General features: G+C 36.2%; 1 protein-coding gene and 1 pseudogene across 1 annotated transcript; both read left to right on the top strand.

Moving 5' to 3' along the window:
• The first annotated feature begins 1,841 nt into the window (after window positions 1-1,841).
• LOC109058426 (UDP-glucuronosyltransferase 2B2-like) lies at window positions 1,842-5,820 on the top strand. Its single transcript, XM_042726971.1, has 2 exons — window positions 1,842-2,645; window positions 3,646-5,820. The coding sequence occupies exon 2, from the start codon at window positions 3,657-3,659 to the stop codon at window positions 5,235-5,237; it is 1,581 nt and encodes a 526-aa protein (XP_042582905.1). The 5' UTR covers window positions 1,842-2,645; window positions 3,646-3,656; the 3' UTR covers window positions 5,238-5,820.
• Window positions 5,821-10,880: 5,060 nt separating this feature from the next.
• On the top strand, window positions 10,881-12,975 carry LOC109081997 (annotated as a pseudogene).
• The last annotated feature ends 3,485 nt before the right edge of the window (window positions 12,976-16,460 follow it).

Raw genomic sequence — 16,460 nt, 5'->3', positions numbered from 1 at the left:
TCATTCTTTCAGTAAGTCCCTATGTAAAATGTTAAATATATGTATGTAAAAAATGAACTGCTCACATTTTATACATCCCTGAATATTTCTTGGCTCATAAAAATTAAGTAAATATGCTTTGCATTTCCTTATCCAATTACATGAGCTATTTTTCTCAGACCAACAAGAGAAAACTTAATTAAACATTTCTGAACAACTAATTATGATTTGCTTCTTTACAGGGGGGGTTGGGATCCGACTGCATGTATGTGACCTTTTGCAACATTTGCTCCTGGTGCCAAATTGCAAGGGAATTAAAAAGACGACATACAAGTCACATGGTGGTTAATGCTCAGCCTGCGGTTTTAGCAATTCCTCCAGTGGTGGTTTCCGCCCCAAAACCTGTTGTGACAACACAGGTAACAACAACAGTGGGTTGACTGGTGATCTCAACAGATTAACCCACTGTGAAAGTTGATTGAGATTTTCCAGTGGTGGATGAAGTGATTATTTTATACTGTTGGAGTTGGACATTGACTCTGGAGACCATATATCATCGTGTACATACATACATACATAATCGTATGTACAGCTCCACACATATTCACTATGTTTTTATTTAATTAGATGATTTTGCTGAATTTATTTTTATTTTTTGCACTGTATAAGACTTCTTCATGTGTCTAAGTTGAAGACATTTTATTGATTTCTTCTTGCTCACTTGGTTCTGAAAATAATTTTGAGGAAAAAATGTTAAGGTTAGCCATGCTAAAAGTTGTACCCAGTTATTTTAAACATCAAATAAAATCTTAATTCCGTTTACCTCTTTGAGTGTCAAAATAACACTGCAGTAACTTAAACCAATGCAGGATTGTGAGTTCGAAGACAAGGGTTCTGGGGGGGGGAGTGCCAACTTAACACTGCAAAATTACCATGACTGGTGGGACTGCTTTTGAGCACAAAAAACTGCTAAGAATTTGTTAATCTTTTTTTTTTGCTCTGTGTGGTGTGCACGATGTTTTAAAAGAGCACGAATTTGAGTTCGCAGTGTGTCACGTTTTCACTTAACAAAATAACTTAAACCACATTACAAGATATTTAGACTTTATATTTCATTTAAATCTATTTAAACATAAAAAACTTTTTAAAAATTTCAAGATTTTTAGACTGGATATGTTATGTGGATGTTTGTTTTCATTTAATGCTATTTAAAGTTAAATCACATTTTTAAAAAAAAATCTGTGTGAAAATTACAACTTGAAATTGATAGTTTCAAAGAATATACTAACTATTTGGCAAAATGTTTTTTTTTCTGGTTTTAAGTTTAAATCTAACAATTTAAGTGAGTGTTAATGCTAAAAACAAGACAAAACTATTTGATATAATGACTCACATTTCACTGCTGGTTATAAATGCTCTATATAGTTGTGTATGTGACGAATAAAACTCTTGAATCTTGAATCTTGATAAAGAAGATAAAAACAATTGTCAGAATGTACACATGTAGAATGTGTTTATCAGTTAGATTTATTCTTGTTTTAAGGATGTTTATTTATTTTTGCTGGAAAATGACAAAATGTTATTTTGGAAAATTATATTTTGCGGTGTTAAGTCATTTGATGTTTCTGCAGAATGAAGCAACCTGTATGCATGTTCACAATTCTGATTGGCCTTATATAGTTCAGTCCATAGTCTGAATGTGGTAACAATTATTTTATATGTTATAGCAAGTTATAGTTATGTTATATGTTATAGTTATGTTTAGTTGTATTTTTTTTCTCTGTAAGTTTCTTTAGGGGATCTTTGCAAAGAGAGAGAGAGAGAGAGAGAGAGAGAGAGATAGAGAGAGAGAGAGAGAGAGATAGAGAGAGAGAGAGAATGCAGGATTTTGGTAGTCGTTGATCCAGATTTCCAAATCAGTACTGCAAGGTTGTATTGCTGCCAAATATTTAAGAAAAATCACATTTTGCTATTCTGCATCACAATGTATTATTTTAAAATTCTTTTTTAAAATGACGGTGGTGTTGCTTGCAATCATAATATCTGTATTTACATAAGTTGTGCTATTATAATGGTAATGTTGTAAATCAAAATGACCATTTTAAATAAAATGAATATAATTGAAATGTAATAAATGCATGAAATGAACCTGAAGTACAATAACGACCTTCAGAATGCCTGTAAATGAATGAATACATGCATTTCACTCTAAGAGTAACCAATCCAAACTGTTTTCTGGCAAACAAAGCCTTGTGTGAGCTGAGTGTTGATAGCCCTCCTTTGAAACTTTCTTTTGCTGTGCCCCAGTTTTGCCTCATGATTCAGTGCAGAGCCTAAAACTTCCCATCGACTCAAGTTAGGGACAACTGAGAATCAATTAAGAAGTTTCATATTCTTCTCTCCGACTGAAAGCTGTTCCAATTCTTTGACCACAGGTCACTGTGCAACCTTACATCTCAGGTTACAAAGTACATGAAGCAGGTTTAAGGAAGGCAGTCTTTTGCCTGTTTTATCGTGTCTTATACAGTGTGGCTGGATATGATCATATCTGTGAATCTGTGAACAGTATCTGTGCCAGTATAAATTTTGGAAATCCAAAACTTGTTTTGGCAGTGTTTGCACAAGACAGCCGGAGCATCAACCGAATTGGCTGAGTCATACGAAAGGTAAAGTAAAACTTCCTGAATGTTTTAGTTCACCAAATATACTGCTAATGCCTTAAACAAAGATCAATAGACATGTAATACACTTAAAAAAAAAAAATTATTAAAAATCTGATGATTTCATGTGTTATCATAATGTTTAAAATGTTAATTCCGTCATCTATGGGCACATGGCACAATATAGCTTGTTGAAAAGCCTCTAGAAGGTGTGTCGGGTTTTTTTTTTTTAATTAGTTTTTTTTTGTTGTTGTTGTTAAGGATTAATAGGGTGTTTGAGGACATCTGTTGTGCTGAACGTGGATGTTTGTGCTGCAAATCCACAGTGACAGGGTAGATAGATGAAGAGAGAAAGCCAATGGGAAGAGCTGGAGGAGATGTGGGATTTATGAAAGAAAGAGAAAGGGACAAGTTCCTAATAGTAAAGACTTGGCCATTAAGGATGAGACAGATATCTTGTACTGAACACTTAAGAACTCCAAAGCAAAGATCTGCAGATTGACACACTGCACAGAGTATCCGGTATCATTTGTTCCAGCTAACAAATGGATTATTAACTAAAATCACAAACAGGTTATTCCAGTATTGATGTAGATGCAGGACGAATCCAACACAAAAACAAAAATGCACTCATTCTGATTAAAAATTCGCTTTTTTTCTTTTAATGTGCTGTCAGAAATGCTTATCGGTAAACATTAAGATATTTTGAAAGGTATTTATATGGTGAAATAAAATGTACAACTGTTCCAGTAAGCTCTTACTGTTTATGCAGCTGATATATGTTGATTTTTTTAATTTTATATATAATGTATTTTTTAATGTAAAACAAATTAGAATATTAATAGGATTTAATAAAATAAAAAATACAATTATGTGCTATCATAACCATGTCTTTGTATATGGGAAATGTCTATGTATTTTATTTTATTTTTTTACAATAAAATGTCCCAGTGTAATTTTGTAAACATCTTGTGTTCTCCTTATTTTTTTTTATTTTTTTTTTCAGCTTTCTGAAAGATGAAGTCCAAATGGCTCTCTTCACTCACTTGCCTACTCTTTGTGATTTGCTGCTGTCATGGTGGAAATATCCTGGTGTGGCCTGAGGATTGTAGCCACTGGGTGAACATGAAAGTCATTTTGAGAAAACTCCACAGCCACAGCCATAGCCTTACCGTGGTGCGTTCGTCTAAAAGTTGGTATATCCAAGAGAATTCTTCCCTCTACAGCACTATCACGGTCAACCCAGTGGAGAGCGAAGATGTGGGCTCTGACTACTTCAAGATGTTGATAGAGCGGTCACTGGAGCTGCAAAGGATGTCGCCTTTCTTCCGTTTCTTGGAACAGAAGAAAGATATCACCAATGTGCTGAAGGTATTTCACAATGGAGCACTTCAAATGATTTCGGCCGTTTTGGACGATGCAGCGCTTGTCAAACGCTTGCGAGAAGCTAAGTTTGACCTGCTGCTAACAGATCCTGCGTTCCCAGCCGGTGTCCTGTTAGCCAAATTCCTCCACCTCCCCATGGTTTACAATGTACGTTGGCTAAATGCAGGGGATGCTCACATGCAAATTGCACCCTCACCTCCGTCCTACGTCCCAATGTACAATTCATTGCTCCATGACCGAATGAACTTCCTACAGCGGACAGAAAATTCCCTACGGTATCTGTTTAGCCTTTTCCAGGAGCGATACATCATCGTGCCAATTTACAGTGACCTGCTTGAGCGCCATTTCCCGCCCGGCGCTGATCTTTTGTCAATGCAGCAATCTGCTGACATTTGGTTGATGAGAATGGACTTTGTTTTTGAGTTTCCACGGCCCTCCATGCCTAACGTGGTCTACATCGGTGGCTTTCAGTGTCAGCCGGCTCAGGCACTTCCTGCAGAGCTGGAAGAGTTCATGCAGAGCTCCGGGGAGCATGGAGTCGTCATCATGTCCTTGGGAACAGTAGTCAGCGCTCTTCCTACAGCGATCACAGAGGCCATTGCTACAGCTTTTGCTGAGATCCCTCAAAAAGTCTTGTGGAGGTACCACGGAGAGCGACCCTCAACTCTGGGAAACAACACTTTACTTCTAGAGTGGTTTCCTCAGAATGATCTCCTGGGCCATCCAAAGACTCGTGCGTTTGTATCTCATGGGGGCACCAATGGTATGTACGAAGCTATTTACCATGGAGTCCCCGTCTTAGCTTTGCCGCTCCTCTTTGACCAGTTTGACAATGTTCTGCGACTGCAGGTTCGAGGTGCGGCTCGAGTTCTTCAAGTCGCAACACTTACATCACAAGAATTCCTCCAAGCCCTCAACGATGTCCTCGAGAACCCGCTGTACCGAAGCAGTGTCCGCAAACTGTCAGAGCTGCACCGCGATCAACCCTTGACTCCTCTTGAAAGCGCCACTTTTTGGATTGAGTATGTTATTAGACACAAAGGAGCAGCTCACCTTCGCCCAGAGGGGAATAACTTGCCTTGGTACTCTTATCATAGCCTAGATGTGTTGGCTTTTCTACTGACGCTCATTGTGATTGCTTTTTTGACCTCAGTATATGTCTGCAAGCTTTTGTGTTGCAGGAAGTCAAACAAAAAGAGGAAGGTGGAATGAATTGAGCTTGAACATTTGATATGTATTTTCTTTTCTTTTCTTTTTTTCAAAAAAGAAAATCATTCCTGTAGCATGGTGCTAGCAACACCAAGGTCATGGGTTCTGTTTCCACTAAACAAATGTATACCTTTGAATGCAGTGTGATTTGCTTTGGGTGTAAGTGTCTACCAAATGCTTGAATGTTATGATATGTAAAGGAAAAATCTCACACTTGGTGAGTTTGTTTTATTACTATGACAACCGGTGTTTACAAAATCAACTATAGAATGGGGGAAAAAATGTTTGAGTATGAATAAAAGTATGTTTCTAATTTTATGATTATGACTAATCAAACTCATGTAAATTGAATAATGAAGTATAGCCATCTTTGTACTTTTTTCTGCATTAAATTCTTACAAACTGCATGCTGTTCTCTTTGTGGTGTATTCGCCAAATCCTCAACACTTTATACGTTCTTTAATCAACGCAATCTAGTGTCTTTATAAAAGCCATGGACATGTATTTCCATGTCAGACCTTATATTGTTCCCTCTCCCACTGTGAATGTGTTTTAAATCATCATTAAAGGTTCGATCGGCAACTTCTTACGCTTGTTTGAGTTCTAATCCACTTCCTGGTATTTCTTATCTCAGGTCATGAATTCTTTCCTGGTTTCATTCATTTACCACATGTTCACATCTGCAGACTAAAAGCATCTACTGTTGGGAATCAGCAGCATTAACAAACACGTATGTTTAAAAATGAATCGTCATGCTTTAATAAATTTCATTTAAGCATGCAAGGTATGCAGCACAAAACCAAAATTACTTTGTTCATAAATGTACACTGGCATTTAAAACTTCTATTGTTAGGGAGCTTTTACATTGTTTAGATACACCATTTAAAATTCCAGTAAGCTAGAGCAGGGGGGCATGGGTTAGAGGGGTGTCCAGGGCCGGATTAACAATAGGGCTAGGTAGGGCTGAAACCCCAGGGCCCAAGCAAGGAGGGGTCCCTGATTGGCTGTGGAGTAGATTGACTGGAGCGCCAATCACTCCCCTCACTTAGCGCTATTAATTAGTATAGTTTTGCCGTAAATTCCATGTATTAACATTAGAGATTGAAACATCATGTTTGAGTTTGGTTAACCAATCAAATGCATTTATTCTGTATTTGACATTTGAACGAACTGTACGCGCATCTATCAAGTGATCGCTGCGCCTCACCGCCACTCTTCAATTCGTTCTGGCATAATCTGGAAATGGTCACGCAAAGAACAATCTTCGATAAGTAAAAGTGTTTTATCTGCTGTTTGTCTTGTACGTTTTTCTTTTTCTTTCTTTTTTTCCGCTACTCCATCAGCTTGATCAAGATAATGAAGTAGAAGTTGTGCGTACAGTTCGTTCAATCGAAGATTGTTCTTTGCGTGACCATTTCCAAATTATGCCAGAACGAATTGAAGAGTGGCGGTGAGGCGCAGCGATCACTTGATAGATGCGCGTACAGTTCGTTCAAATGTCAAATACAGAATAAATGCATTTGATTGGTTAACCAAATTCAAACATGATGTTTCAATCTCTAATGGTATATAACAGCAAGTGCACCAGGCACATGGAGCACATAAAATCACAGCCTCATCGTCCACACAGGTTTTAGGTTAGTTATTATTAGTCATTAACTTGTTGGATGTATTTGGCTTTTTGTGTTTGAACAAACTCTGTATATTCGCTTAAGGGTTGGGAAATAGCCCGGTAGAAAAATGTCAATCGTTTTGCGCGTCATGATGTAAGCTTATCAGTTAAACGCGTTTTAAGCATTGTGGTTTAAATACAAACGATTTTAAACTGTTCGTGGACATTAAGCATCGGGGCATAATTCTTGTTGGTAAATGCGCGCGGCAAGACGGTTTCAGCCTGACACGCGCGGCGCGCACCTGCTCGTACAGCGCCTAACTAAACTTGAGTTATTTTTTGCGCCTGGTGCTGAAACGTTCAAATACACATAGTTATGTGTCAAAACGGCAGTCTTTGCGAGTATCCTCGTCAACACAGTCATTTGTGTCTTACATCATCATAAACACTTTTGTAAAATAAGTAAGAATTAATGTATATTGGATTTATACAGTGAAGACTATTCAGTCTATTTGTACATTTATTTTATAAAATATCATATTTCTTATTCATTTAAAAAAAAAAAAAAAAAAAAAAAAAAAACGTTTTTCAAGTAGGTTGATTTCGTATGTATCTTTGTTCTATTAAAATTTGTGTCTGTTTACTTGTGTTTAGGAAGCTTGGTTTTACTTGGTCTTATATATACACATACATACATATATAATTGTTGTGATGGGGGCCCTGCAGTAATTCATAGCCCCAGGGCCCAGTGAGGTCTTAATCGGGCCATGGGGGTGTCACAGGGCACATGGAAACGTCTATAAGGGTGTTACAGCTTGTCTGTCAGTGGCCCTTCCGTCTGAAAGAACAGCCTGGACTCTCTCGTATCTTTGCCTCACATAATAGCCAGCAGACAGGAGGGTGTTTTTGTTCTGAAGGAGAAAGGCTTCAGGATGTTGCTGCTCAAATGGAGTAGAAGTGGCTTCCTGCTGGGGAAATGACCAAAAAGCCAGACAAGCCCCTGGTCGGACACGGCAGAACTTTCCGCTCTTATGCATATACAGGTTCATGCACTTGTGGTGGAGGTCTGGACATGCAGAAGACGCTCTCCAGACCTTTATCTTTTGAATGAATATAAGCATAGGTTCTGGAGCAACCAGTGTGTTGTCTGTTATTTGCTGCAGACATTTATTTTATAGTGAAACGGTATCGTGTGACATTTCTGTGTTTTACTCAGGTTGCTTAACCATTGTCTGAGGTGACTGGGAGGAGTGGTTCTATTCAACATGTGTAATGAACATTTTAAAGGTTCAAATGTCATGGACAAGTCACAACCAGAAACCATGCTTCTGAGTAAGTCACCATTCATCTGCATAGTATGTGTTAAACAACAACTAGAGATGGAAAGTATTTTATTTTTGTCTGATGTTGACATTTATTCATGTTATGTTCGATATTAAAATTTAGTATGGTTTTGTCTGAATAAATAAAATAAAAAAAACACTAAAAACTAAAATCATTAATTTTTAGTGAATTTAAACAGCATTAACAAATACAAAAGACTGGTGTAGCAAGATTTTTCAAATGTTTTTTTTTTAACTACATTTTATTGCATTTATTTGCTGCATTTATTTGATTAAAATAGATTAATTTATTCCTGGGATGGCAAAGCTAAATTTTCAGCATCATTACTGCAGTCTTCAGTGTCTCACGATTCTAATATGCTGATTTGCTGCTCCATAAACATTTATTTTTCTATATTTCTTTTTTTCTTTATAAACTGTATGTTATGAATGTTAAAAACAGCTGTTCTGCTTAATCATTTTGCGAAAACATGATTTTTTTTCAATTCTTTGATGTATAAAAAGTAAAAAATACATTTATTTGAAATATAAATCTTTGGAAACAATGTAAAAGTCTTTAATGTCACTTTTGATCATTTTAATGTCCCCTTGCTCAATAAAAGTATTAATTTCTTACTGAGCCCAAACTTGTGAATGGTATATATTGAAGGAGAGGAAGCAGCCAAAAGAATCACTGAGATGTAGCACATCACTGACCTGTTCAGGGCTTCAGGTGCAGGTCATTTTCATCTGTAAATACGCTAAATAGTTTTGTCTTTATTAACCTAATTGAGTATTAAACTGCTAGTATCTGTTAGCTATCATTAACACCTCATTATTATCATCATCATTCAGAATACTGTGCTAAAGCACAACAATATCGATTGTGAAGTTACATTAAAAAAATTAGCAGAGACAGATATTCACATGGATTTATTGTACAAGGAGGGAGGGAGCTAGAGACAGTAACACAAAAATAGTATGAATAACACTCACAGCCTAATAATTCAAGTGTATTAGACTTTTTCAACAAATATATTGTACTAATTCAACAAATATATTGTACAAATTTTTTAGGCACTTTAGAAATTGTGTTTTAATACACTACCAGTCAAAAGATTTTGATCAGTAAGACTTTTAATGTTTTTTGAAGTCTCTTCTGCTCACTAAGCCTTCATTTATTTGTTCCAAAATACAGCAAAAACACAGCAATATTGTGAAATATTTTTATTAAAATGTAATTTATTCCTGTGATTTCAAAGCTGGATTTTCAGCATCATTACTCCAGTCTTCAGTCTTCTAAAACATAATTCTGTGTTTGAGAAGTTTCAATCTGGTTTTAGATCATGTCATAGCACCGAATCAGCACTGTTAAGGGTTCAAAATGATATAGCACTATCTGTAGATTTAGGGGATCCTACTGTATTAGTGCCCCTGGATTTAATGGCAGCATTTGATACAGTGGACCATTCAGTTGTTCTTGCACGTCTTGAGCACTGTGTAGGCATTCAAGGCTCCGCACTTAAATGGTTCAGGTCATATTTAACAAATAGGAGTTTCGCTGTTACAATGGGAGATTGCTCATCATCGTCTGCTCCCCTCTATTGCGGAGTGCCCCAAGGTTCAATTCTGGGCCCCACCCTGTTTTCTTTATATATGTTGCCACTAAGGGCTATAATAAACAAGCATAATCTGTCATTTCATTGTTATGCAGATGATCTGCAGATTTACCTGCCTTTAAAATCAAATGACAGTGTCGCATTAAACAGCTTGCAAAATTGCATTAATCAAATTAAGCTGTGGCTTTCTCGTAATTTCCTTACTTTAAACAAAGATAAAAACTGAATGCATTGTCTTCAATACAAGATGCATGTCAGGAAATTCAAATTTAAGTTTGGGAGCTTTGACTCCGTATGCCAAGCAAACTGTCAGGAATTTGGGCATGACTTTCGATTGCGGCATGAAATTTGATACACAGATTAGCAATGTGGTAAAAATGAGCTTCTTCCAACTTCGTCTGTTGAGTAAAGTTAAGCCTTTTCTTACAAGGCACGATTTGGAAAAATGCTTTACATGCCTTTATTAGTTCAAGGCTTGATTATTGCAATGCTCTTTATGTCGGTCTGAGTCAAACATCTCTTTCCCGTTTGCAACTTGTACAAAATGCTGCTGCTCGCTTTTTAACCAGTACACCTATCAGAGCACACATTACTCCGGTTCTAGCTACTCTCCACTGGCTTCCAGTGCGTTTTAGGATTGATTTTAAGATTTTATTGTTTGTTTTTAAAGCTCTGAATGGGCTAGCACCTGAGTACCTGTCTGAGCTTTTAACTCTGGGTGGACAAAATCGGCCGTTGCGGTCTTCTGATCAACGCACTTTACAGGTCCCAAAGTTGAAGCATAAACAGGTGGGGTGATAGGGCCTTTGCTGTTGCTGGCCCTAAGCTTTGGAACAAGCTCCCCCCTGACATGTGTACTGAAACAGACGTTGTACTTTTTAAAGCCAAACTTAATACTTATTAAATTGGCATTTGATACGCAGTAGCGGTGTTATATGTTTTATAATTCTGTTTTCTTTTCCTTTACCTTTATTCGAATATTGTGTTTTGAATGATGTGTTATTTGTATCTGATGTGAACACTTTGTACACCTTGTGGCTGCTGTAAAGGGCTATAGAAATAAAGTTTGATTGACTGATTGCTTCAGTGTCACATGATATTTCTCTTCTGCCTGACTGGTCTCTACCCATCTGTGTTCGAGCCCCAGAGAGAGCTGTGTCTGGAGCAGTACCCTTTGAGCACCTTTAAAATCGCCACAGTCGCTTTAGGGTTTCTGATGCCATGCTCTATTCTAGAGTAAGTGAAATGCATTTTTGTTCATGTTTGGATGTACCTGGATCAATAAAATAATGCTCTTTTTAGTCCAAATATAATAATTTATTTAAAAATGCAGGTCACGTGTGCATTACACCTCTTCTACATTGAGCTGGTTTTTAACCTTTAAATAAAATGCATTTATATTTTTATGGGGGTGGTGGGGGGTGCTAGTCTCAGCCTCAGACATCACACCCACGGGATGTTGGCTGAACATCTGATGCATATGGCACGCTTCACTGTAAACACTTCAGGAGTTTCAAAGTCCTCATCTGATTGGTTGAATTCTACAGAATTTCCGGGAGACGTGTGTCACATTTATTTAACGGTCCACCTGGAAACAACGATGCCATGTCGCTAAACCCCGTCATGGAAGAGCAAAGCCATCATGTTTACAACTGTGACAGTGAGCGCTTATCAGGATCAACTAAACATTAGATTAGTATGTGAAATATGTAAAGTTTGCACACTGTTCTGTTATTGCAGGGACATTTCCACGCCGGCACAAAATTAAATGTGATTGGTTGCTTTACCTGCAAGTCATAGGGCCTCTTGTGGGGTCCTTGGCCATTCAAAGCGGCCAGGGTTCCCAGAGATTTGACCATTTTATTACAAGATAGGGTTAGTTTAGGTTGTAGAATGACTCCTTAATGCAGTGATGTATATCTATAAATAATTAATAATTTAAAAGCATTTTAAAATGGTTTTAAAAATAAGAAATACACATGTATTAAGCATTCAGGGTATAAAGAATATATTTTTATATAGTTTATAGTTTTAATATATAGTTTTTTTTTAATATGGTATAAAAGGTTTTTAAAACCCTATGAAACCAACATTGAATACTGAGAGTACGAGTACATTTCTGAGAACTTGGCACGTGTGATTTAAAATCTTTTTTATCGCAGACACTCTAATTTGTCATTGACTCCACCTCCATTGTTTACCAACCCGTATTTATTGGCACGTTAGAAACATGTTGTCTCAGCACACAGGCCTAGGAATGAATAAGCATGCCATCAGAAATGCCACTGCACAGATGACAAACACAGATACAGCGTCTGTCTCTTTCAAGGAATGTTACTGTGAACACAATCATAACTATATCATTCATAACCATTTGGCCTTTCGCTCCCCTTGCTTACATTCAGGTACACCTCAGCTCGAATCGGGCTGAGTCTAGGAAACTCCCCGTCTGTCGCGGATCACGAGCACCGCAGGATTGTCACAACACTGGTTGTCATCACTGTCATCTTCATTGTCATTTTTGGTCCCTATCATCTGGTGGTCGGCTAAAGATTTGTCAGCCTGCTTCTCACAGAAAGTGAAAAAGACCAGTGTTCGGTGGAAGTTTCTCTCTACCTTTACTATCGAATCTGCTATGGGTTCACCAGCCTCAACACCCTTCTAGACCCTCTTTCATATTTCTTTGCAACGACGCTCATCAAGAGCTTCGCAGATCTCTTCTCTGCCCGTGCCAGGGTCATAGGATGCACCAGGGATCACGAGTAACATCTTTTCCCAAAAGTCGCCTCAACCGCAGTGCGGATGTGTAGCTGTCTCATACAGATGCTAATCGGAGCTGGAGTCTTTGTAAGGCATGTGCTGAAAACAAGGTTTTCACACATGACGTGAAAATGCCTTATCAGAGCGAGATTTGACAAATTACCGGCCTCTACTATGACACGGCTGGTTTGAGGAAGTGGCACGTCCTCTGGATCACTGTCAGTAAGAACCACACGTGTCAGAGCTACGTCTTCAGCATCTTCAGTCAAATGTTTAGTCTCCCAGACAGCCTGAGGAGACTCGAATCCATTCTCTATATTGCTTAAAATACTTTATTATTATGTCTGTACTGAGTTCAGTTGTAATTACACTAGCATTAAAACATTTGGGGTTGTTAAGATTATTTATGTCACCAATGCTCTTGTCTCTTATGACAGTAAAAACAATAATATTGTAAGATATTGCTAAAAGTTTAAAAAACTATTGTCTATTTTTATATATTTTAATTTATTTCTGTGATGTCACACAATCCTTTAGAAATCATCCTAATATGCTGATTTGGTGCTTGAGAAACTTTTTTATTATTGTTTATTATTTACTTTATATTTTTGTGGAAACCATGATGGTTGGTTTTTGGGATTCTTTGATTAATATGTGTTAAAAAGGACAGCATTTATTTAAAATAGAAATACATTGTAACAATGTAAAAGTCTTTACTTGCTTGTTTCCACCATGGGATAAAAAAGGAAATCTTTATCTCATATTTCTTACTTTTTTCTCACAATTTTGAGTTTATATCTCACAAATTACACTTGTTTCTCAGAATTGTGAGATTTAAACTAGAAAATCTGAGAAACCTGTCTGAATTGTGAGATATAAACATACATTTGTGAAAACAAGAGTCGGAATTGTAAGATAAAAAGTTGCAATACCTTTTTTATTTTTATTCTGTAGCTGAAACAAGCTAAAGGAACTGGGGGGGGGGGGGGGTCGGAATTGTGAGAAAGTAAGAGTTGTATCTAGTATTTCTGACTTTTTTTCAATTGTGAAATCTGAAAAAAGTCAGAATTGTAAGATAAAAATTAGCAATTGCTTTTTATTTTATTTTTATTTTTTTACAGTGAAAACTGGCTTCCATACTTTACTGACCAATTTGATCAGTTTAGGTGTCCTTAATTATTAAAAGTATTAAATTCTTCCTTTAAAATTATATATATATATATATATATATATATATATATATATATATATATATATGTATGTATATATATATATATGATTGTATAATGTCCAACATCTGTAAAATCTGTGCTAATAAAAAACTGCTTAAAAGCCAGAGATCCTGAATCACAGTGAGTCAGAAACTGTCTGACACCTACTGGAGGATATATGCAAAGGCAAGCGAGTGCATACAGTACATGTGCCGTCAGATCAGATTCTGCATTGCCATTATGAATGTAACTACATAGAGTGAGTCTGCATGTGCTTGTTTTGGATGCATTTATACTAGTGGACTGAAATGTATATGTTCCAGCATACTGCAGCGATCATACGTTCACCTCCGCAAGAAACTGGATATATTCAGAAGAGAAGAATAATGTACTGCTTACTGCAATATATGCCGCCTACTCTTTTTAAAATAGAATGCGAAACAGTACACAGTATGAGAATGCAAAAATAAACACTTATAAAGAGTAGTGTGCTGCATTCTTTTCATATGACTTTACTACAAAGAAGTGGTTGATGCAGCTTCTGGTTCAACTGTCACACTGAAAATGAATGCTCACATTAGGTGCATAGTATAGTGAAGTAAATGTTTTCAGTTCCCAATTAATAGAGGGCATTTTACATTAAAAATGCACAGAATGGTTTAGTCCATTGCCATTTACAGCCCAAATAATTGGCTCAGAACAAAACCTGATGGGAAACATAAGGAAAGATGGCAGATTTCAAAAACAATAAAACAATTTCATCAATCAATTAAACAAAAAAACAAAAATGTAAAAAATAAATAAATAAGAATAAGAATAATAACACTGAGTACCTGTAAAAGATATAATATACTATAATACATAATAAAATCTTTTCAGTTTATATGTTTCTTGCAAAAAATAAAAAATAAAAAATTCAATTTCAATTTTGTCACAGCATGTTTTAACATACAGCTGTTGAATGGCCATCAACAGAGAAAGAGTCTTTTTAGGCCCAGATGGTGTAGTTACAGAATCTACCAGAATATGACTTGCTAAAAGGGGCCCCCTGACAAAAAGATTTTGAATATATATTTACTGTACATTGTATATTGTCAGTTTCCTTTCAGCAGTTTCAGTATGTATGATTCTGAATAAATAACCTGTTAAACTGCAATGAAGTCAGGGATAGCACTGCTGTTTGAAATCAAACATTGTATGTTTTCTTGAGAGTGTGTCAGTTTAGGGTTAATATTTTGAAGTCTTAACAAGTCTGGAACTACTTGGCCTACTAAATCCATTCTCAGATTTGAGAGAAAATAAAATAGCTTAAATAATAAAAAGGTGTAAAGACATAAAAACGTAATATTCACAGCTATACCTACCACTAATTGCAAGACTTGACCATATCTCTTAACAATTCACCTCCTTACTTTATAGATGCACTCAATGCTGATGCTCTTTGGATAAAAAAGGATGCAATTCAATTTGATTTATTCCACTTTAGGTTAAGATATTTGCTCTAGGCTCTACTACCATTCTACATTACCCTCTGTTGGTGGTAAAATGTCACTACATATATGAGTGTGTTTACTAGGGTTTTGTGTTGTTTTTTGGCTGAGCATCACAGCTGATGTCTGACTATGTTTTCCTTGCACCTGTTGGGCAGACTGACTGCGGCGTCATGCAGAATGATAAATCTGCCCCAGTGGGAAAGTTCTGTCATCAGCCTTTTATGTACAAACCCTTTTTTGCTTGACTAATGGTGTGGGATCAAATGTTTTTTTTTTTTTTTCTTGGAAAACTGACATGAAGTTTCTTATGCTAGGAAAGTTGCATTTATTTGATAAAAAAAAGTAAAATAGTAATATTGTGAAATAATAATAATAATAAAAAAATGTTTTTTCAAATTTCTATTCCATCACATTTTTAAATATCAGTGTTAAAAACAATGAAGCTTAATATTTGTGTGGAGACACTGATAACAGTTTTTCAGCATTCTTTGATTAAAAAAAAAAAGTTCAAAAGAACAGAATTTTGTCAAAATAGAAATCTGTTATGTTTTTGTATATTTTTATAATCTTTTTTGATAAATATAAAAGACTTTATAAGTTACTTTTGTTCAGTTTAATGAACCATTGTTAAATAAAAGTATTACTTTTATTTTTTTATTTTTTAAACCTGGTTTCTTGAGCACAAATCCAGCATATTAATCTGATTTCTAAAGGATCATGAGACACATTTACATTCTTATTTAAAAAAATCACATTTGCTTTATATCCTTGGCAAATGCAATGGCTTGAATCTGTGGAAAAGTCCTCACATCTGATTTTTGACACACGTCCTCCAGCATCTGCTGTCTTCAGCTGTTATACACCATTAGCCCCCTCCTGAGCTCCTCACCCTCTCATTCGGTCAAACTGTTTGACGTGTCATTCCTCACCCATCAGTGACTGCCATCAAATCAGCCAACATCCTGAAGTTTACACCTTCCACAACTGTTGTTATAATTCCAACATCCTGTGGACATTATTTATTTATTTATTTATTTACCTCAATGATACCTTTGTTTCCTTTTACATCAGATATCAGTTCAGTGAAAATGTCACAGCAAGTGCAACATTTAAAAAGTGCTTTTGAGTGTCAGTCATGAAACTGTAAGATAATCATAATCCAACATCTGTTACACAAAAGTATTTTGGGAATATATTAGTGGTTATTCC

The sequence above is a fragment of the Cyprinus carpio genome, chromosome B7 (assembly GCF_018340385.1).
Source record: "Cyprinus carpio isolate SPL01 chromosome B7, ASM1834038v1, whole genome shotgun sequence".
NCBI classification, from domain to species: Eukaryota; Metazoa; Chordata; class Actinopteri; order Cypriniformes; family Cyprinidae; genus Cyprinus; species Cyprinus carpio.
This window is presented reverse-complemented; position numbering and strand designations above follow the sequence as displayed.

Bases quoted from the DNA above. Each gene is read 5' to 3' on its own strand.
- LOC109058426 (XM_042726971.1), top strand. From the start codon at position 3,657: ATGAAGTCCAAATGGCTCTCTTCACTCACTTGCCTACTCTTTGTGATT.